The 24,480-nt window shown below is 38.3% G+C and overlaps 1 protein-coding gene across 2 annotated transcripts; it reads right to left on the reverse strand.

The window, feature by feature from the left end:
* Nucleotides 1–1,470: 1,470 nt before the first annotated feature.
* NXT2 (nuclear transport factor 2 like export factor 2) lies at nucleotides 1,471–8,569 on the reverse strand. 2 transcript variants are annotated; one of them, XM_049872836.1, is made up of 5 exons: nucleotides 8,490–8,569; nucleotides 8,204–8,288; nucleotides 7,128–7,214; nucleotides 4,755–4,899; nucleotides 1,471–3,671 (listed from the first exon to the last, which is right to left on the reverse strand). In XM_049872836.1, exons 2-5 carry the CDS (start codon nucleotides 8,216–8,218, stop codon nucleotides 3,490–3,492), a joined length of 429 nt encoding a protein of 142 aa, XP_049728793.1. In that variant the 5' UTR covers nucleotides 8,219–8,288; nucleotides 8,490–8,569; the 3' UTR covers nucleotides 1,471–3,489. The 2 variants fall into 2 exon arrangements, with proteins under 2 accessions (XP_049728793.1, XP_049728792.1); XM_049872835.1 differs by lacking the exon at nucleotides 8,490–8,569 and having other exon boundaries at nucleotides 8,204–8,483.
* Between the last annotated feature and the right edge of the window lie 15,911 nt (nucleotides 8,570–24,480).

Here is a 24,480-nt window from a genome sequence, read left to right on the forward strand (position 1 = left end):
GTGACTGTAAAAGTGCTGTATTGATTCTGGGTTACAAATAAATTTAGCAAGTAGGTGAATTTACAAATATGGAATCCACAAATAATATCAACTGTACCTCAATCCCAGATGTATGATGTATCCAAAGACCCAAATGACACATCTTACTCAAATGATACCTCTCCCTTCCTTTTAGTACTTTTCTAGGAATGAAGACTGACCTATATAGCCCACTGATAGTCACCAAGTACTCTTTTGTACAGAAAGCTGCATTTGGCAAAGAGGGGAAAGTATTTATTAGTAGAAATTACTAGAATACAGATTTTAGTATCAAGAGTTTTGACGAAATATTTTATTGTACAGAGCCAACTGTCAAACCAGAAAGCCAAATGCCCTACCATTTTCCCCTAAATACACATGGTTATGTTAAATTACATCCGTGCTGCTTCTTTCTACTCCTGTAGAACAAACTGTGTTACAACAAAATCAGCAAATTAAGTTCCCTTCTATCAAATTTCCTGCCTCACTAACTTCAGGCAATAGTCAATTCTGCAAAATTCCGGAATAAAACAACTTGCAGTACCTGTTTCACTTCTGACTTCGTGCTCCTGTCCCAAACATGCCACTTACCTTTTACTGCGACTACTTTTTTAGGTACATCATACATTAATAGGTAATTTCCAAAAACCTGCAAACTATTACGATGACTCAAATTCACCAAGGAAATATGCATGCTTAAATAAGATCCAACCACATGGGCTAGTCATGAAATACAAATAACATGGTGACAGAGTTTGGGTTATGAGTTTCTAACATCTTAGGCTTACAGCCTCTTTCACTTAATGATTCCAAATTTAGACCTAAGCAGATTCCTAACCATTTTTGTCTTGGCAAAACTTATTACTGCATTTCATCAATCTAAGATGCCATCAATTGTAAGATTCACTATTTTATGCACCATTACAAAACGAAAAAAAAAAAAAAAAACCCAATTGAACTATGACACGCCATTGATTTAAGATCATACCAGTATTTCAGGAGCGTTAAAATATGAAAAATACACGCATCTTTGAAGAGACGAAATATGGTCTTTGATTTCAAGGGTTTTTGTCTCTTCTCACTCCTCTCCAAAAGTGTCTGCTAACATATTTTTAATGTAGAATTAAAGATAATGGGACCATTCTTCCTGGAAAACAGTTGTATTTTGTTTCGACTGTCTAAGAGCATTCTGGCTAGTTCCTCAAGGTTAAAATTTCCAACTTCTCACAAAAAATCTTCCTTCGACCTCAGAGGTCATCTCAGGAATATGAATACTTGGTAGGAAAAGAGAATAGGGTAGACTAGAGACAGGACAGCAAAGAAAAAGTTCAAGCTGTCAACCACTGTTTTCAACATTCTAACATTTTGTTAAATTTGAAAGACCTTATATTGTAAAGAAACAAATACCTGCTCCGGAGCCTTAAAAAATTCAAAAGATCTCAAAATGAACTCGATAAAACCCATCACAAGGCAAACTTTATTTTATTTTTTCAAGGTACAAAAATATGATCATGTTAAAAATACAGTATAGTCCACATAAGAGTAGTTCCAACCAATTGAAGTTATACAGAACCTGGAAAAAGCACTCATATGCAAGTCTTAAAAATGTACAACTAGTGAATAGTATACAACTGTTTATTCAAGTCAGTTATTGCTAGTTATATGTAGCTTGTATTTGAGACTATTCTCCCTAAGGTGAGGGGTAGTGTTTGGCATTCAAATTGTTGCTAAAGCTGTGGTTTTAAAAAGCCAATTTAAAATAGTTAGCTCATTTTGAGCAGAATATGTGTAAGTTTTGATCAGTACTACAAGAAGGCATGGATAATTTCTAAATTTCAGTTCCAGCCCCTTATTTTGTTAACATGGCAGAAATGTAGTGTGCAATTTGGGGCAAAGAGAAATGAATTGCTGGTTTTAAAATTTAGTGAGTTTCAATGTAGAAATGAAGCTGGTACTACAGTGTAAAAACATTTAAAAAATCAATTAAAAATGGAAAAGATATTTCAAGTTTAACCAAAAACCAAAGCTAAGTTTCTTTCTCTTTAGAGCTGAGAGACATCGAATTAATCAATTTGGTGTTTTGAAGTTTATGGGTTTATAAAGATCTACTGTTCTTCATTTTCTCTTAAAAAAAAGTCAAAGAGTGAGCCACATAACAGAAACAGAATGTTTTAAAAACAGATATTGTTCAATGCCATATGGAAGAATAAATCACAAAAAGAAATTTTGAATTTCCAATAATTAAAAAATAATGCAGTTGACAGTGTAAAACGCTGCGGTAAAATCACTTTTCTTGTGGGGCATTAATACACTGTAGAGTTTTGGCCTGAAGTCTACACGGAAGAGACAGAGGTTAAGAGATATGTCCTGTTACTAATGGCAATGGCTTTATTTCTAACTTTCCTGTTAAGACTCCAGCTGCCAGGGTTAGGCTTATTGCTGACATTTTGCCCCCATAAGTCCTTGAATATAAATTGAGACCTATATTGGTGATAAGTATGAGGTAAGTTGAAAAACTTTAAAAAATCATGTTTAGAACAAATGTGACACTTGTGACCATTTGGCAAGGATATCGATTACCCTAGTGATTTAAATCCTAAAAATAAGACTTAAAACATTGTTAAGAGGTAGAAAACAAGTCCCCAAAATTTAGTATTTGGCCACCGCTCCTTAGTTCTGCTTCTAACCTTAGATCTTGACATTTCTCATTCTCCGTTCTCACATTAAAGCTATCAGTCCTACTATCGCTCATAACCCAAAGTTATAGACCTGGAGCTGCCAAAAAAAATCTTTTTAAGAAGCTTTGCTTTTAAACCACCAAATTGTACTCAGTACTCAAGGTATCAACCGAGAGCATTATACATCTCTATAGTCTACTAATTCACTTCATTAAAAAAACATGCTAACATAAAACAGTACTTAACACATTAAAAGAGCTACTGAACATCTCTACATGCAATTCTAGTATATCAGAGTAGTTATGCAAATCTTAGTAATGCTTTCATTGAGCTGATATGAAAAAGCCATATATTAAAACTGCATTACCAGTGTTTACTGAAAATAAGTGTAAGTTTTACTACAAAACTAACCTAATGACCAGAAAAACCCCACTCGCTCCCAGAGAGTTACGTTGTGCTGATAACCCATGGACAGTATTATAAAAGGATTTGATTTTTGCGATGGGCTGAATTCACAGTGAATGTTAGTACAGAGACCATGTGTTTAATATTACAATCAAAACATTATTAGTGGAATGTACGTAAGGCATGTAAAAAACTAGCGTTAAAGTTCTTAAGGACAATGATCCAAACTGGCAGCTTCTAGAAAAGGTGCTGCGAGGAATTGAAGATATTAAAGAAATCTAGTTTTAACACATACTAATTTATAGTACTTCTACAGTGAAATGGATTAATTCACATAAATTTCAGTTGCTGCAACTAATGGACTACAGGAGAATGGACCTTTACCCCTTTAAGTAGTAGCCCAATCCTGAAAACGGAAGCAGTCACTTGCGATCTTCCACACGGTGTTGTTAGGAGTGGACTGAGCAGTCAGCAGGAAGTTCTGGTTGAAGTAGTGCTGTTTGTTTCCATCAAACTTCACAATTCCACTGGTCACAACAAGAACTGTGGTCTGCGACGGGGTAGCTTGCTCTTTACCCACAGACACACAAAAAAGAGAGGTCAGTTTCTTTACCCAACCCCACACACAAAAAAATAAAGGTCTGTTTCTTAACCCAAATAGGCAGATTTTCAGGCTTAAACTACACTGCTTCTACACTAAAGTTTCATGAAATTTCTTCACCTTGAGAGCATAATCTGTAAAGACTCAAACTCAGAAAACTAAATACTACAATCGTTTCAAAGATGTTGAAATTATTTTCAGTCCAAAAAGTTTTTGGATACTCATATTTTCAAAATGACTTATATCTAGTGTGGGACCATTTGCTTGCTGTATTATTAATACTTATTTGAGTTTCTACTGGAGCTCATTCACATTTTGAATCTGAAGCTATTGTTCTTTTCAAGAACTACAAAGAAAAAAAATCACCCTGAATCACTACTTAAGACACTTAAGACCCCACCTGGAAGTGAATCTTATAAACTGCATCAATCTACCTTGAATCAAATTCCGTCTTGCCAAAAGTAATCCTTTTACATAACAGGGTACGTTTCTTTTGAAAAATGTTAACAGGTTGTAAGACGCTAAAAGGAGCCCTGGCGACACAGTGATTAAGGGGATCTGCTGCTAACCAAAAGGTTGATGGTTCGAACCCACCAGCCGCTCTGTGGGAGAAAGATGCGGCAATCTGCTTTTGTGAAGATTTACAGCCTCAGAAATTCTATGGGCAGTTCTACTCTCTCCTATAGGGTCACTATGAGTCGGAATAGACTCCATGGCAATGGGTTTTTGGAAGATACTAAAAGACATTAATCAGAGAGATGGTATAATTTTTCTCTGGAGACACTTCAGGGCACAGCAGGCAACCATCTATTTAGTGAAAAGATAATCCCTCATCTCCATTAACAAAAATCATGGTTAGCCTCAATTTAACTGGTAATAAAGCACAGTTGCACAACCCACCAAAACCTTAGACACCTGAATTTTTCTTAATATTTAACTTTCCTAAGTAAATACTTCCACCACAAAAAACTGCTTACTGCTTTTGGTCTAAAAGCTCAATGGTCACTAAAGGAAGAGAAAAAAAAAAGTACCTTGGAAGACCCTGATCTTACCATGAACTGGCTGGCAATCTAACATATTGACCTGGAACTCACTAGAAGGCAACATTTCAAAAAAATTAGCTAGGGCGTCCAGCCCAGTGACAACATTTCCATTCCATATTAAAGTGGCCTTGTCCAGATACAGCCTGGTGAGTGCCTAAAAAGAAAAAAAGATTGTTTCTGCATAAGCATTTTACAGAACTGGATTAAAAGGTTACAAATGATATACAAACATTTTCGTAGTTAGCCCTGATTGCTCAGTGGTTAAGCACTAGGCTGCTAACTGAAAGGTTCGTGGTTCAAACCTACCCAGGGGCTCCACGGGAGAAAGAACTTGCAATGTTTTCCCATAAAGATTACAGCCTAGAAAACCAGATGGGACAGTTCTATTCCATCAAATGGAGTCACTATGAGTTAAAAATCAACGCAATGGCACCTAACACAGGGCTTTGAACCAGTTCTGCCCAGTTCAGCCACAGCCGATGAAGCGAAACCTGAACGGACCTGAATTTTTAAAATGGGGCTGAAGTGGAACAATAAGCGGAATGGCGAAAATTACAGGTTGAAGCACTGCTAGAAACTTATTCTCCCTCGTAGAAAATAAGGACAGCGTGCGAGTTGCATAGCAACCAAATCTCTTGACCCACACAGTTGCAAACAGCGGTGCCCTGCTCAAAGACCACGATGCTTTGAATGTGCTTTGCGCTCCACAGTCCTGGCAATAATCCAATCTCCTGCATCAGACTCCTGAAAGGGTTCGTTACACCTCTTCCAAGTCTCCCATTCCAGGGCTTTGACCCGTAATTTTCTGGTTCCGTTTCACTGAAAATTTAAAAATTCTGGTCTGTTCAGATTTCACTTCATCAGCCACGACTGAACCGGTTCAAAGCCCTGACCTAACAACCACCACCACCTCCATCTTCACTCCCCATGTCCCCTGCTCCACCGGAAACCAATGTGAACAAAATTTCTGCCTTACAATCTTGGCCTTAAATAGGTATTACTCTACTCTTAATGAACTAGACAAGTGAATAATACTTTTCTTCATATTTCATTCTAGCCATAATGAGAAAACCCTGCATGCAAACTAGCAAAGAATTTTAATGATTTGCTTTCTCTAGTAAAATAAAGTGATCACAAATTCCAAGCACATGCAGTGCCAAACCAGTTTTAGTCTCTCCCCCTTCTCCATAAAAGAAATTCTGTGAATTTAAGTTGTCAACCAAGCCCTACCACTATACTTCAATCCTAGCATGATACAAGTGAAAACCTGAATAATTTTAATGTTTATATGCTTGAGGAAGAATCAGTTCCTTTTTTGCTACTTTTATCAGCATACTTCAAACATAGTTCAAAAGAACCATGAATATTTGCTTACACAAAGCCTTTGATAAGTCAAATAAGTTAAGGCCCAGTTAAGGCAAAATTCAACAGTTAACTCTTTTCGGGCAAGAGGACACACTATTTGCTTAATTTTAAAATTTAACTTGGATTCATAGGCCAACACGTGGTATCTTGACTCTAGTAACAAACTGTTGTCTTTTTTTGGAAGCAGCAAGGCACAATAAATAGTCAAGACAAAGCACAATGAACATTCACTGTCATATCCCTTGCCCCATCCCATGTTACTGAATATCAGTACCAGGAACAACTTCTACGTTCTGCTTTAAAAACAAAAACAAACAAAAAAAGATTTTTAGAAATAGAGCATTAACTTCCTTACCTACAGGATTGAAGAGATTCTCTGAAACAGTTACATGCTGATAAGAGACCTAGGCAAGACTCACTTGAACTCATACTGGAATACTTAGAAAATGCGGCTCAGGGATAAATCACAACAACAACAAAAAGCTGATGAAGTGAGAACTAGGTCTGCTGAAGACAAAAGGAATCCAAGCCATGTGGATCCTGTTAGTGAGAGCCAGCTATAGCACTGGACCTTGATGAGAGATTATCTACTAATTAGGAAATAAAAGGGGCAAATCAGGAAACATTCTCTGTAAAGCAGACCCCATTACTAACACTGATACTATTTTAACTATTGTATCAATTAAGTTATGGGAATAAAGAAAAGATTACGTATGTAAGTAAGCATATACTGGGCTCCAAGTTAGGTGGTATTTAAATTAATTCCTACTTTCCACCCTAAAAAGAAAAAGAGGTTAAGAGAGATTAGTAACTTGTTCAAGGCCACAGGGCTAGGTAAGGGCAAAGCTGGGATATGATCTGAGAGCCCACACTCCCATTAATACCATACCAATCTTTTCCTAAGCAATGTGGTTTTAGAAAGCAAGTCCACAGCTAGCACTTTAGCAAGTCAGATGAATGGGTAGCTAACAAAAGAACTGGTATTTAATAAAGAGTAGCAGAGTTTATAACACTCACCCGCCTTCTTTTGTCCATTGTCTCATAGTAAATATTGACAAATTCCTCAGCAGCTCTACACGCCTGATCTACATAAGTTTTAAAATCCTACAAGAAAAATTTCAGAAGCGTAGATTACCATTCCTCCAATCCCCTACAAACACAAAACCACCAACAGAGGCTGACAATTCATTTTCAACCACTTTGTAGCTGTACACACACAAAAATTTTTTTTTCCACATTATTTCACATAAATTTGGGCATTTTAAAAATTAGGTCTCGAAAGCTTCAGATTTTTTAAAATTTCACTATTTTAGGTGCATGTCTTTAGGCCATAATTTTCTCCCGTTAGTGAATTTGATTTTTTTCATCTTCACATATAAATTTATAATCTTTACCCGAGCAGTAAGGATTTCAAGCTTTCAATATTTTACAAAATATTCACCTTAATAAAAATGACGCTGCCTGAACCTTAAAGGTGAATTTGCCAGTGAGTAAGCCACAAAAGTTTTGAGTTCTCTTTTAAAGCGAGAAACTGCGACCAAACTCAAAAGTTGATGGGGGGAGGGGTGGAGTTCAAAGAACTACTTGGAAAAACAAGTAACCCTACTTAGAAAACCTTCTCACATTACAGATACATTCAAGAACATTTGTAAAGAATTGTAAAACCAAAGAAAAGAAACACTGATAGCAGGTTTCTTATGCAAAAGATTTAAGAACCTTCTTCCCTAGACATTTACCATGCCCGGCCTATTATTAGAATTAAGATCAAAGAATCACCAGTTTCATTTCTTTCTCAGGTGAGCTAAAGTGATTTTTAGAGAGAGATAAGCGAGAGAAAAAGATTCCAAACCATGAACAGACTCCAACACCCTCGTCTCGGACTAGTCCCCTCCGTAGGTTCCTTCCCAGGACTACAAAGCAACTACATAGTCCGGAGAAGGCAGGCCGGCTGCAGAGAGCGGTCCCGCCCCGAGCCCGGCGGGTCAGGCCCCGGTTTGCCACTTGCCCAAGTGTTTAGCGGCCGGCCGGCTCGGTGCCCCCCTCCCCTCAGCCGCCCAAACCCTGGCGCCCAGGCACCCTGCACGGGCACTCACCACAGACATGGCCATCGGGGAGACAAAAGCAGCGCGGCCTGGCAGTGGCGGCGTCACTACGTCCTCACGTGTCTGGGACTCTGGGCTTCAGGAGGATCACACACTTAGAAAGAGCGCAAAACCCGCCAAACTCGTAGAATTCTCTACCCGCCCATTCTCTTCCGGAAGTGGCTGTCCGTTTTAAAAAGCACCCGACGGTCCAACCTTAAGTTTATCTCACTTCAGTTCCGACACTGCCCTCCCATCCGCCTTATTTATTCATTTAATATTTATTTACAGTACTTACTTTAAAAGAAAGAAAAATAACTTTGCTTTTGTAAACTGGGTACTCTAAATGAAAATAAACAACTTCCCAATGGCGAGCCCTTGAACAAGAGAGAAAAGGCACCATCGAAAGGGGCCAATGAGAGAACTTATTTGCTCCAGAAGGCGGGACCAAGTCCCACTGAAGACCAATGAGAAGACGATGAGAGACCATTGACTCTGTAGCCTATTAAAAAAGGGGGTGGAGCTTGGGGAAAAGCGCGCAACCTTAGTGCGCATGACCATTCGAGAACAGTTTAGAGTTCTGGAACATTCTCGAAGAATCGAAATCCTCACAGAATTAATCCCCAACGCCTCAGTGGAATTCTTATTGCTAGAATTTTATTGCGGGGCAACCACATGAAAGGTATTTTTCTAAGCATTTTTACCTATATTCACTTATCCCATACAATAACCATGAGATAATTGCTATTATCTTCATTTTATAGCTAAGAAACCAAGCCACAGAGTGATTACTGGTAAATAACTTGTCTAAGGTCACAAACTAGTAGAGACTCCAGCAAGCAATTTAACTACCCCTGGAATCTGGCTCCCCATCTCTCATTAAAACCGCTCGTCACAAAGCCGCCAACAACTTCTAGTTTGTCAATTAGATATCGCTTACCGTGACTGGCTGGTTTGTGGCCCTTCATAATACTGGTCAGACCTTCCTTGGTTTCTTCGTCTGTCTCTCCAAGAGAAATCTTTTCGGGATTTCTTCATACTTTTTATCTTATTTTTCCCCTAGCTGGCCTCACTTTAGCCTCGCTCGAACTGCAGCGGCTTCTCTCGCGCACTTTTCCCCTCCTCTTACTGACATCACTTCCGGGGTAGGCTCTAATTTAAAACCTCCCTCCTCCCACATAATTGTAATAGATAACTTGTATGCTAGTGAATTGCAACAGCACATCTCCAGCCTGGAACAATACTCCCCTCCTCTGCGCTTCTCTTACTGACATCACTTCCGGTGTAGGCTCTAATTTAAAACCTCCCTCCTCCCACATAATCGCAATAGATAACTTGTATGCTAATAAACTGCAACAGCACATCTCCAGGCTGGAGCAATACTCCGAGCTCCATTTCCACATAATTCCACCAGAATGCGCTACAGGATCCTCAAACTCATAGAATCCAAAATTTACACTCATTATTTCCTCTGCATGTCCAGTCTACTTCTGTATTCTCTCATTCATCTATGCTTGAACTCTTGGATTTTTTTTTACCCCTCCTCCCCCTCATCAAAATTCATGAACTCACTGAACAAACTTTTATTGAGCACTTACTATGTGCCTGATATTGTGCAAGGTTCTGGATATAAAGTGGTGAACAAAACAGATATGGTCCCTATCCTTAGGAAGTTCACAGTGTAAAGGGAGTGCCAGACAATAAAGAAAACATTAATGAATTACGAAAGATTTCAAATTAACTTGCCCTGTTCTGCCTATTCTTTAAAGCAACTTCTTCCTTTCATTCACACTGCCCTCACTTTTGTTCAGATCTACATTAACTTGGGTTTTCTTTTTTTATTCCATTAATCTCCTGTCATTTTTCTGATTGGAATGAATCAATCACTCTCTCTCTATCTGTATCTCTCTCTCTCTATTCTCTTTCTCTCTCATCTATACACAAACTTCCACTTTGTTCACCCTATTCTCTTTTCTCCTAAACCCTCCTAACCCTTAAATACCTGTTTTAGTCTGTTCCCAATTTACCTTTCCAGATTTCATTCTTACTGTTCAACACCGCTGGCAAGGTTAACTACTAGTTTGCCAGATATAACTCAGGTTTACTGCTTTATTGGTAGTTGCTTTTCTTACCGTGTGTCCAGCATTGTACATGATTTCTTTCAATCCTCACAGCTCCTGGAGATGGAGGCATTATTATTTACATTTTTAAGAACATAAACTTCAAAGAATTAATTAATTTGGTCAAATATAAAGTTCAAAGTGGTTAAGTAATTTGGCCAAGATGACACATCTTGTGAAGCTGGGATTTCTGCCCACAACTATCTGACTCCAGAGTCTTTGCTCTTTTAGACATTCTGCTATTCATGCATTTGCTCATGTTGTGCTTATTTGGAAATGTTTGTCCCCTCTATTTCTACCTGTCCTTCAGGGTCCAGGTCAGGTGCAGCCTCCTCCATGAAGCTTTCCCCCATTACATGTCCCCTGAACCCCAATGGATGTAAACTCTCCTGTAGTTGTGAAGGGTTGCTATTGGAGTGAGGAAATAGTACTGGCATATAGGTGAGTGTTGGAGGCACTGCAAAGGGACAGTTGAGCTGGGGGTAGAAGGAAGCCTCAGACTTTTGCACTGAATTTTTGCAAATAATTTTGTGTACTTGCATAAGGGTGAGGGGCTGGCTCTGTGACCTTGGGCAAGTAACCTAACCCTTCCATGTCTCAGTCTTCCCATCTGTAAAATAGAAATAATAATAGTATTGGTACCTGTCTTAGTTACTTCTGTCTTAACAAAAACACAAGTGTGTGACTTTAAAGAACAGACACTTATCGTCTCACAGTTTTGGAGCCTAAGTGTCCTAATTCAGGGCATCAGCAGGGCTATGCTATGTCTGCTCAGAAGAGCATTGCTTGCCTCCTTCAGCTTCCAGCATCCCCAGGCATTTCTTGGCATTCCTTGGCTTGTAGATAGATCCTTACACACTGTCTTCCCCCTGTGTGTGTCTTTTGATGTCTCTTTTTCCTTTCTATTAGGCACTATTCAGAATGGATTAGGTTTAGGATCCACCCTACTCTGGTATGACCTCATTAACATAACAAGAGAAGAAACCCTAATTCCAAACAGGGTCACATTCAAAATTACAGGGGGTTAGAATTTCAGCATATCTTTGTTCGGGGACACAAATTCAATCCATAACAGTACCGATTTCATAGCACTGTTGTGAGGATTCAATGTATCAGTGGTTGGAAAACACTTAGCTAGTACCTGGCATATAGTCCATTTATTATTATTATTATTTTCCTATCCAGGGTAGAGGAGATTAGGCAGTCATTTATTTGAGAGTATGAAGTTGGGACAGGTTAGATAACTTTTGGTGTATTGAGAGGCATCAGTACAGTTCAGAGGGTTGGGGGTTGTCTTAGCTATGATTCTCTAGAAAAACAGAATCAGTCAGGTGAGAGAGAGATTTTAAGGAATTGGCTCATGCAAGTGTGGGGGACTGGCAAGTCCAAAATCTGTAGGTCAGGCAACAGGCTGGAGACTTCTGCAGGCTTATATCCTAAAATCCATAGGCCAGGTGACAGAAAGAGTGCAGAGTGAAGGAATTCTGGTAAAATGTCTATTTATAGTCTGCGGCAGAACACACCCTGTGGAAACTCTCCTTTTGCTCTTAAGGCCCTTCAACTGATTGGATAAGGCCCACTCACATTATGGAGGGCAATCTGCTTTACTTAAGGCCAGCTGATTTAATCACATGTAACTATTCTTTTTTTTAAAAAAAGATTAAATCAGCTGGCCTTAAGTAAAGCAGATTTTTTTTAACTATTCTGTAACAACAACCAGAGTAGCGTTTGACCAAATAACTGGGCACCATAGCCTAGCCAAGTTGACACAGAAAATTAACCATAGCTGGGGGCCCTGGGGTAGCACTATAAATGCAATAAATTGGGTAGTTTAGGATTGCTACTGTCTGTGCTGTGCAGTCAACTATCTTGGTCAAGTATAGAACTAATGGGAATTAAAGATGTTTGGAGTTACCAACATCCCTATATCCGTTAGCAATCTTCGTCTTATTCAGGGGTTCAGCAGGACAAATCCAGAACAATCAGGGAAGTAATCTTTCCAGTCAGCCCCTCCGTCTCACGTTTCTAGTTAGCAACCATCCTACTCAACGTTAGATACCACCTAAAAAAAAAAAAAACTTTATTGAGATATAATTCACCTACCATACAATCCACCCATTTAAAGTGTATAATTCAGTGTTTTTAGCGTATTCACAGTTATGCACCTGTCACCACTATCTAATGCCAGAACATTTTCAATACTCCAAAAAGAAATCCCATGTCTATTTGTAGTCAGTTTCCACTCCCCTCTCCCTGGCAACCAAAAACCTTCCTGTCTCTGTGATTTGCCCATTCTGGACATTTCATGTAAATAGAATAATACATTATGTAGTCCTTCGTGTCCAGCTTCTTCCACATAGTGTAATATTTTCAAGGTGCATCCATGTAACATGGAAAACCAAACCTGTTGCTGTTGAGTTGATTCCAACTCACAGTGACCCTGTAGGACAGAGTAGAACTGCCCCATATAGTTTCCAAGGATTGAACTGCCGACCTTTTGGTTAGCAATTGAGCTCTTAACCACTGTGCCACCAGGGCTCCATTGTATGGGTATAAAACATTTTATTTATCCCTTTTGGATAGACATATGTTTTTTATTTCTCCTGGGTTCAATCCAAGAGTGGAATTGCTAGATCACATAGAGATTAGGATTTACAACACATATTTTGGGGGGACACAATTCAATCCATAATATATGCCAACATACATGTATACAGGCACATTTATTTTTTGGTTGTTTTTCGTGTTGTTTCAAAATTATATATGCCATAGCAATTACCAATAGGTCCTCTTTGTGTACCTTTTAGTGACATCATTTACCTATATCAAACTGTGTACACTTCACCCTCATTTGGTGTTACCTTTCCCATCACCAGAAATAGCAAGTGTCTATATTTAGAAAGTGGATCCCCCTCTCCCCCCACCCCATCTTTGGTAAGCACTAATGAACATTAGTTTCTGTATTTTACTTATTCATGTCATTTCATAAAAGTGAGAACATACAATATGTTTTTTGGGGATTGACTTATTTCATTCAACATAATGTCCTTCAGGTTCATCCATGTTCCAAGATGTTTTGGGAACTCATTTTTCTTTATCACTGAGTAGTCTTCCATTGTGTGTACGTACCACCTTTTACTTATCCATTCATCCGTTGGCGGACATTTAGGTTGTTTCCATGTTTTTGCTATTGTTGAATAGTGCTGTGATGAACATAGATATGCATATGTCTGTTTGTGTCACTTCTCTTAGATCCCTAGGGTATATAGGTAGGAGTGGAATTGCTGGGTCATATGGCAGCATTACCTCTAGTTTTTGAGGGACCACCAGAATATTTTCCCACAATGGCTGTACCATTTTGCATTACCACCAGTAATGGATGAGCATTCCAATTTCTCCACATCCCTCCAACACTTGTTATTTTCCATTTTTTAATCTTGGCTCTAATAACTTTTTAATTTCATTTACTGTATTTTTCTATTTTAAAATTTCCATTAGAATCATTTTTAGAGTTTCCAGCTTTTTGATGAAATTTTCCATGTTGTCCTTTATTTTCTTGACTATATTAATCACAGTTATTTTAAAGTACATGTCATGTAACTGCAATAACTGAGTCACTATGAGTTTGTTCCTTTTTTATTTTTCACCTCTGAGTCCTATTTCTTGGTACATCAGTTAAGTTTTTACTTACAGCCAGCCATTGCACATGAACAAGTATACGGGCTCTGGTCCTTCCAGAGAAGATGCATTCTAGTTTCTGTCAGGCAGCAGAGGGGCACATTCCCTTAATCCAATCAACCAATGAACTGACTTGAGGCTGGTTTGCAATGGTTGCTAGACTCAGCCTACCTCTGGTTTGCCCCATTTCTGAGATAAAGCTTTCTTCTTGTTGTTCCTGTTAGTTGCTGTTGAGTTGGTTTCAACTCAGGGTGACCTTATATATAACAGAATGAAATGTTGCCTGGTTGTGTGCTATCTTCATGATCATTGGTGTGTTTGAGTCCTTTGTTGCAGCTATTGTGTCAAGTCATCTCACTGACGGTTTCCCTAGTGAGTCCCAAATGAGACCAAGGGTGGTTGTTTCCTAGAGATCTTCCTCCTTGAGAAGTTCTGAGCTCCAATTTTTGTCTCCTCAGTTTTTTGGAACTTCTCAAAACTCTGCTTTGCTTTTTAGCCACTCTGCTTGGCTTCTAAACATTTGCCCTGTTCAACTTGATTGGTAATTGTCTGGAGGAAAAAACCTGTATGCATGTGAGGCTCACTTTTCTTTAATTCTCTCCTCTCCAGGATCATGGCCACCCAAATCCTGGCTGGCATTGGTAGACCTTAAACTCTAATTTTTGTTTCCCCAGTCCTGTAATATTACCTAAAGCTTTGCTGACTTCCCTTACGAGCCACCCCTCTACCCAGTGTCTGGGCCAAGAATTAACAAATATCCTAAGGCGGGGGGCTGGGGGGGAAAATGCAGAAAGTTGAGCTTACTTTGATGAGCTTCCCTGCTTTCCGGGATCTCATCTTTCAAGTCCTGGCTCTCTGACATCTTCAAAAAGGAATTTTGTTTTTGTAATTCATGTGAGTTTTCTAGTTCTCAGCAAGAGCATTGGTGTGCTACAGGTTATTCTATCTTGAATCAGAGTCTTATATGGTACAATATTTTAATAAGTGTTGGGTCTCCAAGGATTTTCTTGTATATTTATATCATCTATGTGGTCCACTCTGTCCTATACTGTTGCCGTGAGTCAGAATTGACTCGGCGGCAACGGGTTTGGTTTTTGATGTGATCCATAACTGGATTAGAAACCAGAGTATCAGTATCACTATCAAGTTCTATAGAGTGGATTCTGACTCATGGTAACCCCATTTGTGTCAGAGTAGAACTGTGCTCCATAAGGTTGGTTTTCAACGGCTGGTTTTTCAGAAGCAGATCACCAGGCCTTTCTTCCAAGGTGCCTCTGGCTGGAGTCGAACTTCCATCCTTTCAGTTAGCAGCCAGGCGCATTAACCGTTTGCAAACCACCCAGGACTCCAAAAGCCAGAGTACCTAGGTCTTTATTGTAATACAATGATTGCAACACCTTCGATATAAATGATGATGATGATAGTGTAGTGTGTGTTTCAGTCAGGGTTCAGTGCAGGAAACTGAAGCCACTCTTAAAGTATTTTAAGCAGGAAGTGATTCCTCCTTCCACTTTATTTACAAAAATGGAATTATACAACCTATTTCACTTAATATATCAAATATCATGGCATACCTCCAGGTCAATACATACACAGCCTTTTGGTTTCATAGTGTGGGTATACTGTAATGACTTTAATCATTCCCCTAATCATGGGCATTCAGGTTGTCTCCAGAGTGTTATGTTTGTTTGTTTGTTGCCACTAAAACCCTGCAGTAAATTTCCTTTTGTGACAATGAATATTGGTGCTTTTATTTCTGTGCAAAAGATTTTTCCAAGTGAGATTGCTGAGTCCAAGGCTCTATGTATTTTTAAATTGCAATTGCTACTACTAGATTAATTTCCAAAAAGTTCATAACAATTTACAAGATGGAATTTAAAACAGGGAATTTGGTACTTACAAAGTTGCTAAAAGGTCTAAAGGAGTGGGCGTTGGCTGGACTTCGAAGAATAGTTCCAGTGAAACATCAAGGAAGCAACTACCTCTGTCTGGTCCTGCCCCTAGAGCTCTTCCAGAATCAAGAACCTACCACTGCCACTCCTGTGGCTGCTGCAGCTGCCTCCAAACACCCAGGAGCTAGATGCAAGCATCCACAGCTTAGACCCAGGAATTAGAAACCAGATCAAGGTATTTTTGCTGCTGCCATTGCTGGGGGAACACCTCAATTCCTCTTGATATCGCAGAAGCTAGAGAATGAACGCTGTAGCAAAACCTCAGATATACACATGGGACTACTCTTTCTAGCTTGACACCCCACTTCCACCTGCCAAACCTCACAAAAGTACATCTAATTGGTGATATTTAATTCACATGCAAAATCTTAGCTGCAAGGGATTCTGGGGTAGGAAGGAAGTGGAGTAAACCAATTCACATATTAGGCCAGTCTGTAATTCTTATGCAGTATTATTAACTACCCACTTCTGCATAAGGCTGTACGAGACACTATTTTTAGGTCTGCCTACCACTGGACCTCAGAAGCTGGGGAAGAGACAATTCACAAAACAAGAAATGCATATGACTTATAAAATATGGGCAAAAAATTTTTAAACAACTACTAGTAATCCAATAATATATATTAAGACCAGATATCATTCTTTTTCGGCCTATGAAATGAATGTACATGAATTTGACACTACCTGAAGCTGATGACAGGACAATAACATGGATACTTATTCACTGCTGGAGCATAAATTGATCCAAACATTTTGGAAAACAATTAGTACATATATGTGAAGAGCTAGTAACTGCTGTTCACACATTCTGGCCCAGTAGATTTACTTCTGGGACTATCTCATAAGGTAATAACCCTAATGTACTGAAAACAGGGTTATATTCAAAGATATTAATTGTAGCATCATTTATAATAGTGAAAATTGGAAACAACTTAAATATATAATAATAGGAGAATGGTTGAATACATTTTGGAATAGGCACAAAAGTAAATATTCTGTAGCTATAAAAATAATGCAAAAGTAAAACGATAATGATGTTAGCCAGGAACTGTAATTTTAATCCATCAAAAACTATAGATAGCCACAATGCCTTGTCAATAAACTTTTCAAGGACCCGAAAAGGTGTTTGAAGCTTAAAAGAAGTTATTGGCTCCAAAATGTGAAGAAAACTGCAAAATCAAAGTCAATAAATGTTTAATGGAGAAAAATGTAATATCAATTTTATAAATTTTACATTTTGTATTCAGAAAAATTTCAATACATCCAATTGGAGAAATGGGCATAGTTAGAATTTTTAAGAATTCCTGATTATATAAAATCTCTGTTAGTAAATCATAACTAATAATTACATTTCAAAAGCAAACGTTTAAAATTCCTCTAAGTTTTAGCAAAAATATATTTAATATAGGATGTGGGCATATCTTAACGTATACATGTCTTAAGATGCAGGGTGGATCCTCCAAAAGCAAGAGCTCCTAGGACTTAGCATGGTCTTAAAATGGTCAGACTAAGAAATGTCATGTTTTGAGGCAGACTGTGTGCCAGACACTTAAAATGTGTCATCTCTTTTAACCTCCACAATAGCGCTGGGATGTAGTTCTGTTTGTCATTTCTTTCATTTGAGGATTCCTAGGCTTTAGGTAACTTCAGGAAATAACCCGAGATCACACAACTAGGTAAGGCAGAGCTGAGGTTTAAAGGAAGGTGGGTTTGACTCCATATCCTGTGCCCTTAATGAGAACATATGTATAATATCAATTTTTAAAATAATTTTTATTGTGCTTTAAGTGAAAGTTTACAAATCAAGTCAGTCTCACACATAAAAACTTATATACACCTTGCTACATACTCCCAGTTACTCTCCCCCTAAGGAGACAGCCTGCTCTCTCCCTCCGCTCACTCTTTTTGTGTCCATTTCTCCAGCTTCTAACCCCCTCTACCCTCTCATCTACTCTCCAGGCAGGAGATGCCAACATAGTCTCAAGTGTCCACCTGATCCAAGAAGCTCACTCCTCACCAGCCTCCCTCTCCAACCCATCATCCAGTTCAATCCATGTCTGAAGAGTTGGCTTCAGGAATGGTTCCTGTCCTGGGGCAACAGAAGGTCTGGAGGCCATGACCACAGGGGTCCTTCTAGTCTCAGTCAGACCATTAAGTCTGGTCTTATGAGAATTTGGGGTCTGCATCCCACTGCTCTCCTGCTCCCTCAGCGGTTCTCTGTTGTGTTCCCTTTCAGGGAGTCATCGGTTGTAGCCGGGCACCATCTAGTGCTTCTGGTCTCAGGATGATGTAGTCGCTAGTCCATGTGGCCCTTACTGTCTCTTGGGCTCGGAATTACCTTGTGTCCTTGTTGTTCTTCATTCTCCTTTAATCCAGATGGGTTGAGAGCAATTGATGCATCTTAGATGGCTGCTTGCTAGCGTTTAAGACCCCAGACGCCACTCTTCAAAGTGGGATGCAGGATGTTTTCTTAATAGATTTTATTATGCCAATTGACTTAGATGTCCCCTGAAATCATGGTCCACAAACCCCTGCCCCTGCTACCCTGGCCTTTGAAGCATTCAGTTTATTCAGGAAACGTCTTTGCTTTTGGTTTAGTCCAGTTGTGCTGACCTCCCCTGTATTGTGTTGTCTTTCCCTTCACCTAAAGTAGTTATTATCTGCTATCTAATTTGGTTATCTAATTAGTGAATACCCCCTCCCAACTTCCCACCCTCTCTCCTCTCGTAACCACAAAAGAATGTTTTCTTTTCAGTTTAAACTATTTCTGAAGTTCTCATAATAGTGGTCTTACACAATATTTGTCCTTTTGCAACTGAATAAGTTTGCTCAGCATAATGCCTTCCAGGTTCCTCCATGTTATGAAATGTTTCACAGATTCCTCACTGTTCTTTATCAACGCGTAGTATTCCATTGTGTGAATATACCATCGTTTATTTATCCATTCATCCGTTGATGGGCACTTTGGTTGCTTCCATTTTTTTTGCTATTGTAAACAGTGCTGCAGTAAACATGGGTGTCCGTATATCTGTTTGTATAAAGGCTCTTATTTCTCTAGGATATATTCCAAGGAGTGGGATTGCTGGATCGTATGGTAGTTCTATTTCTAGCTTTTTAAGGAAGCGCCAAATCGATTTCCAAAGTGGTTGTACCATTTGACATTCCCACCAGCAGTGTATAAGTGTTCCAATCTCTACAGCCTCTCCAACATTTATTATTTTGTGTTTTTTGGATTAATGCCAGCCTTGTTGGAGTGAGATGAAATCTCATTGTAGTTTTGATCTGCATTTGTCTAATGGCTAATGATCGTGAACATTTCCTCATGTATCTGTTAGCTACCTGAATGTCTTCTTTATTGAAGTGTCTATTCATAACATTTGCCCATTTTTAATAGGGTTATTTGTCTTTTTGTAGTTGAGTTTTTGTGGTATCATATACATTTTAGAGATCAGGTGCTGATCAGAAATGTCATAGCTAAAAACTTTTCCCCAGTCTGTAGGTAATCTTTTTACTCTTTTGGTGAAGTCTTTGGATGAGCATAGGTGTTTGATTTTTAGGAGCTCCCAGTTATCTAGTTTTTCTTCTGCATCCTTAATAATGTTTCGTATACTGCTTATGCCCTGTATTAGGGCTCCTAACGTTGTCCCTATTTTTTCTTCCATGATCTTTATCGTTTTAGATTTTATATTTAGGTCTTTGATCCATTTTGAGCTCGTTTTTGTGCATGGAGTGAGGTATGGGTCTTGTTTCATTTTTTTGCAGATGGATATCCAGTTATGCCAGCACCATTTGTTAAAAAGACTGTCTTTTCCCCATTTAACTGTTTTGGGGCCTTTGTCAAATATCAACTGCTCATATGTGAATGGATTTATGTCTGGATTCTCGATTCTGTTCCATTGGTCTATGTATCTGTTGTTGTACCAGTACCAGGCTGTTTTGACTACTGTGGCGGTATAATAGTTTCTAAAATCAGGTAAAGCAAGGCCTCCCACTTTGTTCTTCTTTTTCAGTAATGCCTTATTTATCCAGGGCCTCTTTCCCTTCCATATGAAGTTGGTGATTTGTTTCTCTATCTCATTAAAGAATGTTGTTGGAGCCCAAGAGACAGAAAGGGCCACACCAACCAGACACTACGTCATCCTGAGAACAGAACTAGATGGTGCCTGGCTACAACCGATGACTGCCCTGACAGGGAACACAACAAAGAACCCCTGAGGGAGCAGGAGAGCAGTGGATGCAGACCCCAAATTCTCATAAGACCAGACTTAATGGTCTGACTGAGACTAGAAGGACCCCTGTGGTCATGGCCCCCAGACCTTCTGTTGCCCCAGGACAGGAACCATTCCCGAAGCCAACTCTTCAGACATGGACTGTACTACAATGGGTTGGAGAGGGAGGCTGGTGAGGAGTGAGCTTCTTGGATCAGGTGGATACTTGAGACTATGTTGGCATCTCCAGCCTGGAAGAGAGATGAGAGTTTAAAGGGGGTTAGAAGCTGGTGAAATGGGCACAAAAAGAGAGAGTGGAGGGAGAGAGTAATTAGGAGTGTGTAGCAAGGTGTATATGGGCTTTTGTGGGAGAGACTGACTTGATTTGTAAGCTTTCACTTAAAGTATAATAAAAATTATAAAAAAAATAATGTCGTTGGGATTTGGATTGAAATTGCATCAAATGTATAGATTGCTTTTGGTAGAATAGACATTTTTATAATGTTAAGTCTTCCTATCCACGAGCAAGGTATGTTTTTCCACTTAGTAAGTCTCTTTTGGTTTCTTGCCAAAGTGTACTGTAGTTTTCTTTGTCTAAGTCTTTTACATCTCTGGTAAGATTTATTCCTAAGTATTTTATCTTCTTGGGGGCTACTATAAATGGCATTGATTTAGTGATTTCCTCTCCGATGTTCTTTTTGTTGGTGTAGAGGAATCCAACTGATTTTTGTATGTTTATCTTGTATCCCGCTGCTCTGCTGAACTCTTCTATTCGTTTCAGTAGTTTTATGGAGGATTCCTTAGGGTTTTCTGTGTATAAGATCATGTCATCTGCAAATAGAGATACTTTCAGTTCTTCCTTGCCAATCTGGATGCCCTTTATTTCTTTATCTAGCCTAATTGTTCTGGCTAGGACCTCCAACACAATGTTGAATAAGAGCAGTGATAAAGGGCATCCATGTCTGGTTCTGGATCTCAAGGGGAATGCTTTCAGGCTCTCTCCATTTAGGGTGATGTTGGCTGTTGTCTTTGTATAAATGTCCTTTATTACGTTGAGGAATTTTCCTTCTATTCCTATTTTGCTGAGAGTTTTTTATCATGAATGGGTGTTGAACTTTGTCAAATGCCTTTTCTGCATCAATTGATAAAATCATGTGATTCTTGTCTTTTGTTTTATTTATGTGGTGGATTACATTAATTGTTTTTCTAATGTTGAACCGTCCCTGCATACCTGGTATGAATCCCACTTGGTCATGGTGAATTATTTTTTTGATATGTTGTTGAATTCTATTGGCTAGAATTTTGTTGAGGATTTTTGCATCCATGTTCATGAGGGATATAGGTCTATAATTTTCTTTTCTTGTGGTGTCTTTACCTGGTTTTGGTATCAGGGATATGGTGGCTTCACAGAATGAGTTTGGTAGTATTCCATCCTTTTCTATGCTCTGAAATACCTTTAGTAGTAGTGGTTTTAACTCTTCTCTGAAAGTTTGGTAGAACTGCAGTGAAGCCGTCCGGACCAGCGCTTTTTTTTGTTGGGAGTTTTTTGATTACCTTTTCAATCTCTTCTTTTGTTATGGGTCTATTTAGTTGTTCTACCTCTGTTTGTGTTAGTTTAAGTAGGTAGTGTGTTTCTAGGAATTCATCCATTTCTTCTAGGTTTTTGAATTTGTTTGAGTATAGTTTTTCATAGTAATCTGATATGATTCTTTTAATTTCAGTTGGGTCTGTTGTAATATTGCCCCTCTCATTTCTTATTTGGGTTATTTGCTTCCTCTCCTGTTTTTCTTTTGTCAGTTTGGCCAGTGGTTTATCAATTTTGTTGATTTTTTCAGAAAACTAGCTTTTGGTCTTGTTAGTTCTTTCAATTGTTTTTCTGTTTTTTATTTCATTTAGTTCAGCTATAATTTTATTATTTGTTTTCTTCTGGTGCCTGTGGGTTTCTTTTGTTGCTCTCTTTGTATTTGTTCAAGTTGTAGGGATATTTCTTTGATTTTGGACCTTTTTTCTTTTTGGATGTGTGCGTTTATTGATATAAATTGGCCTCTGAGCACCACTTTTGCTGTGTCCCAAAAGTTCTGATAGGAAGTGTTTTCATTCTCATTGGATTCTACGGATTTCTTTATTCTATCCTTAATGTCTTCTATAATCCAGTCTTTTCTGAGCAGGGTATTGTTCAGTTTCCAAGTGTTTGATTTCTTTTCCTGTTATTGATTTCCACTTTTATGGCCTTATGGTCAGAGAAGATGCTTTGTAATATTTTGATGTTTTGGATTCTGCTAAGGCTTGCTTTATGACCTAATATGTGATCTATTCTAGAGAATGTTCCATGTGCACTAGAAAAGAAAGTATACTTGGTTGCTGTTGGGTAGAGTGTTCTGTGTATGTTTATGAGGTCAAGTTGGTTGATTGTGGCATTTAGATCTTCCGTGTCTTTATTGAGCTTCTTTCTGGATGTCCTGTCCTTCACCGAAAGTTGTGTGTTGAAGTCTTCTATTATTGTGGAACTATCTCACTTTTCAATGCTGATAGTTTGTTTTGTGTATCTTGCAGCCCTGTCATTGGGTGCAAAAGTATTTAATATGGTTATATCTTCTTGGTGTACTGTCCCTTTAATCATTATATAGTGTCCTCCTTTATCCTTTATGAAGGATTTAACTTTAAAGTCTATTTTGTCAGAAATTAATATTGCCACTCCTGCTCTTTTTTGATTATTGTTTGCTTGGTATATTTTTTTCCATCCTTTGAGTTTTAGTTTGTTTGCGTCTTTAAGTCTAAGGTGTGTCTCTTGTAGGCAGCATAGAGATGGATCTTGTTTTTTAGTCCATTCTGTCACTCTCTGTCTCTTTATTGGTACATTTAGTCCTTTTACATTCAGGGAAATTATGGATAGGTATGAATTCAGTGCTATCATTTTGATGTCTTTTTTTGTGTGTTGTTGGCAGCTTCTTTTTCTCACTTAACTTTATGTGCTGAGTAGATTATCTTTATTTATTGTCCTTTCCTCATATTTGTTGTTGTTGATTTTGTTTCTGCTGAGTCTCTATTTTTTTCTTGCATTTTATTTTGATGAGTAGGATAATTTGTCTCCTTTGTGGTTACCTTATTATTTACCTGTATTTTTCTAAATTTTAACCTAACTTTTATTTCTTTGTATTGCCGTATCTTCCTCTCCATATGGAAGGTGTATGATTACATTTCTTAGCCCCTCTTTATTATTCTAATGTTGTCTTCTTTTATATAATAATATCGCCATTACCCTGTTTTGGGCTTTTTTTTTTTTTTAAATATAATCTTGCTTTGTTTTTTTGGATTTCCCTGTCTGGGTTGACTTCTGGTTGCTCAGCCCAGTGTTCTAGTCTTGGGTTAATACCTGATATTATTGATTTTCTAACCAAAGAACTCCCTTTAGGATTTCTTGTAGTGTTGGTTTGGTTTTTACGAATTCCCTAAACTTGTGTTTATCTGGAAATGTCTTAATTTCACCTTCATATTTAAGAGACAGTTTTGATGGATATATGATTCTTGGCAGGCAATTTTTTTCCTTCACTTTTTTAAATATGTCATCCCATTGCCTTCTTGCCTGCATGGTTTCTGCCGAGTAGTCCAAGCTTATTCTTATTGGCTCTCCTTTGTAGGTGACTTTTCGTTTATCCCTCTCTGTTCTTATAATTCCCTCTTTGTCTTTGGTTTTGGCAAGTTTGATTATAATGTGTCTTGCTGAATTTCTTTTAACATCTACCTTATATGGAGTTTGATGAGCACCTTGGATAGATATCGTCTCATCTTTCACGATATCAGGGACGTTTTCTGCCAACAAATCTTCAACAATTCTCTTTGTATTTTCTGTTATCCCTCCCTGTTCTGGTACTCCAATCACTAGTAGGTTATTTCTCTTGATAGAGTCCCACATGATTCTTAAGGTTTCTTCATTTTTTAAAATTCTTTTAACTGATTTTTCTTCAAATATATTAGTGCCAAGTGATTTATCTTCAAGTTCAGAAATTCTGGCTTCTACTTTCTCAGTTCTGCTCCTCTGACTTTCTATTCATTGTCTACTTCTGTAATTTTATTGTTAATCTTCTGAATTTCTGATTGCTGTGTATGGATTTTTCCAGCTTATTAAACTTTTCGTTATGTTCCTGAATAATCTTTCTAATTTCTTCAGTTGCTTTATCTGTGTGTTCCTTGGCTTGTTCTGCATATTGTCTCGTTTTGTTCCTGATGTCTTGAAGGGTTCTGTATATTAAACTTTTGTATTCTGCATCTGGTAATTCCAGGAATGCACTTTCATCTAGAAGATCCCTGGATTCTTTGTTTTGAGAGCCTGT

Source organism: Elephas maximus, chromosome X (genome assembly GCF_024166365.1).
Source record: "Elephas maximus indicus isolate mEleMax1 chromosome X, mEleMax1 primary haplotype, whole genome shotgun sequence".
Taxonomy (NCBI): domain Eukaryota; kingdom Metazoa; phylum Chordata; class Mammalia; order Proboscidea; family Elephantidae; genus Elephas; species Elephas maximus.

What these genes read in the sequence shown, in the direction of transcription:
- NXT2 (XM_049872836.1), bottom strand. An exon ending in CAATGGACAAAAGAAGGCGG is followed by an intron (nt 4,900 to 7,127) that starts GTGAGTGTTATA and finishes TTTTCTTTTTAG; the next exon opens with GCACTCACCAGGCTGTATCT. An exon ending in AGATTGCCAGCCAGTTCATG is followed by an intron (nt 3,672 to 4,754) that starts GTAAGATCAGGG and finishes CTGTGGGTAAAG; the next exon opens with AGCAAGCTACCCCGTCGCAG.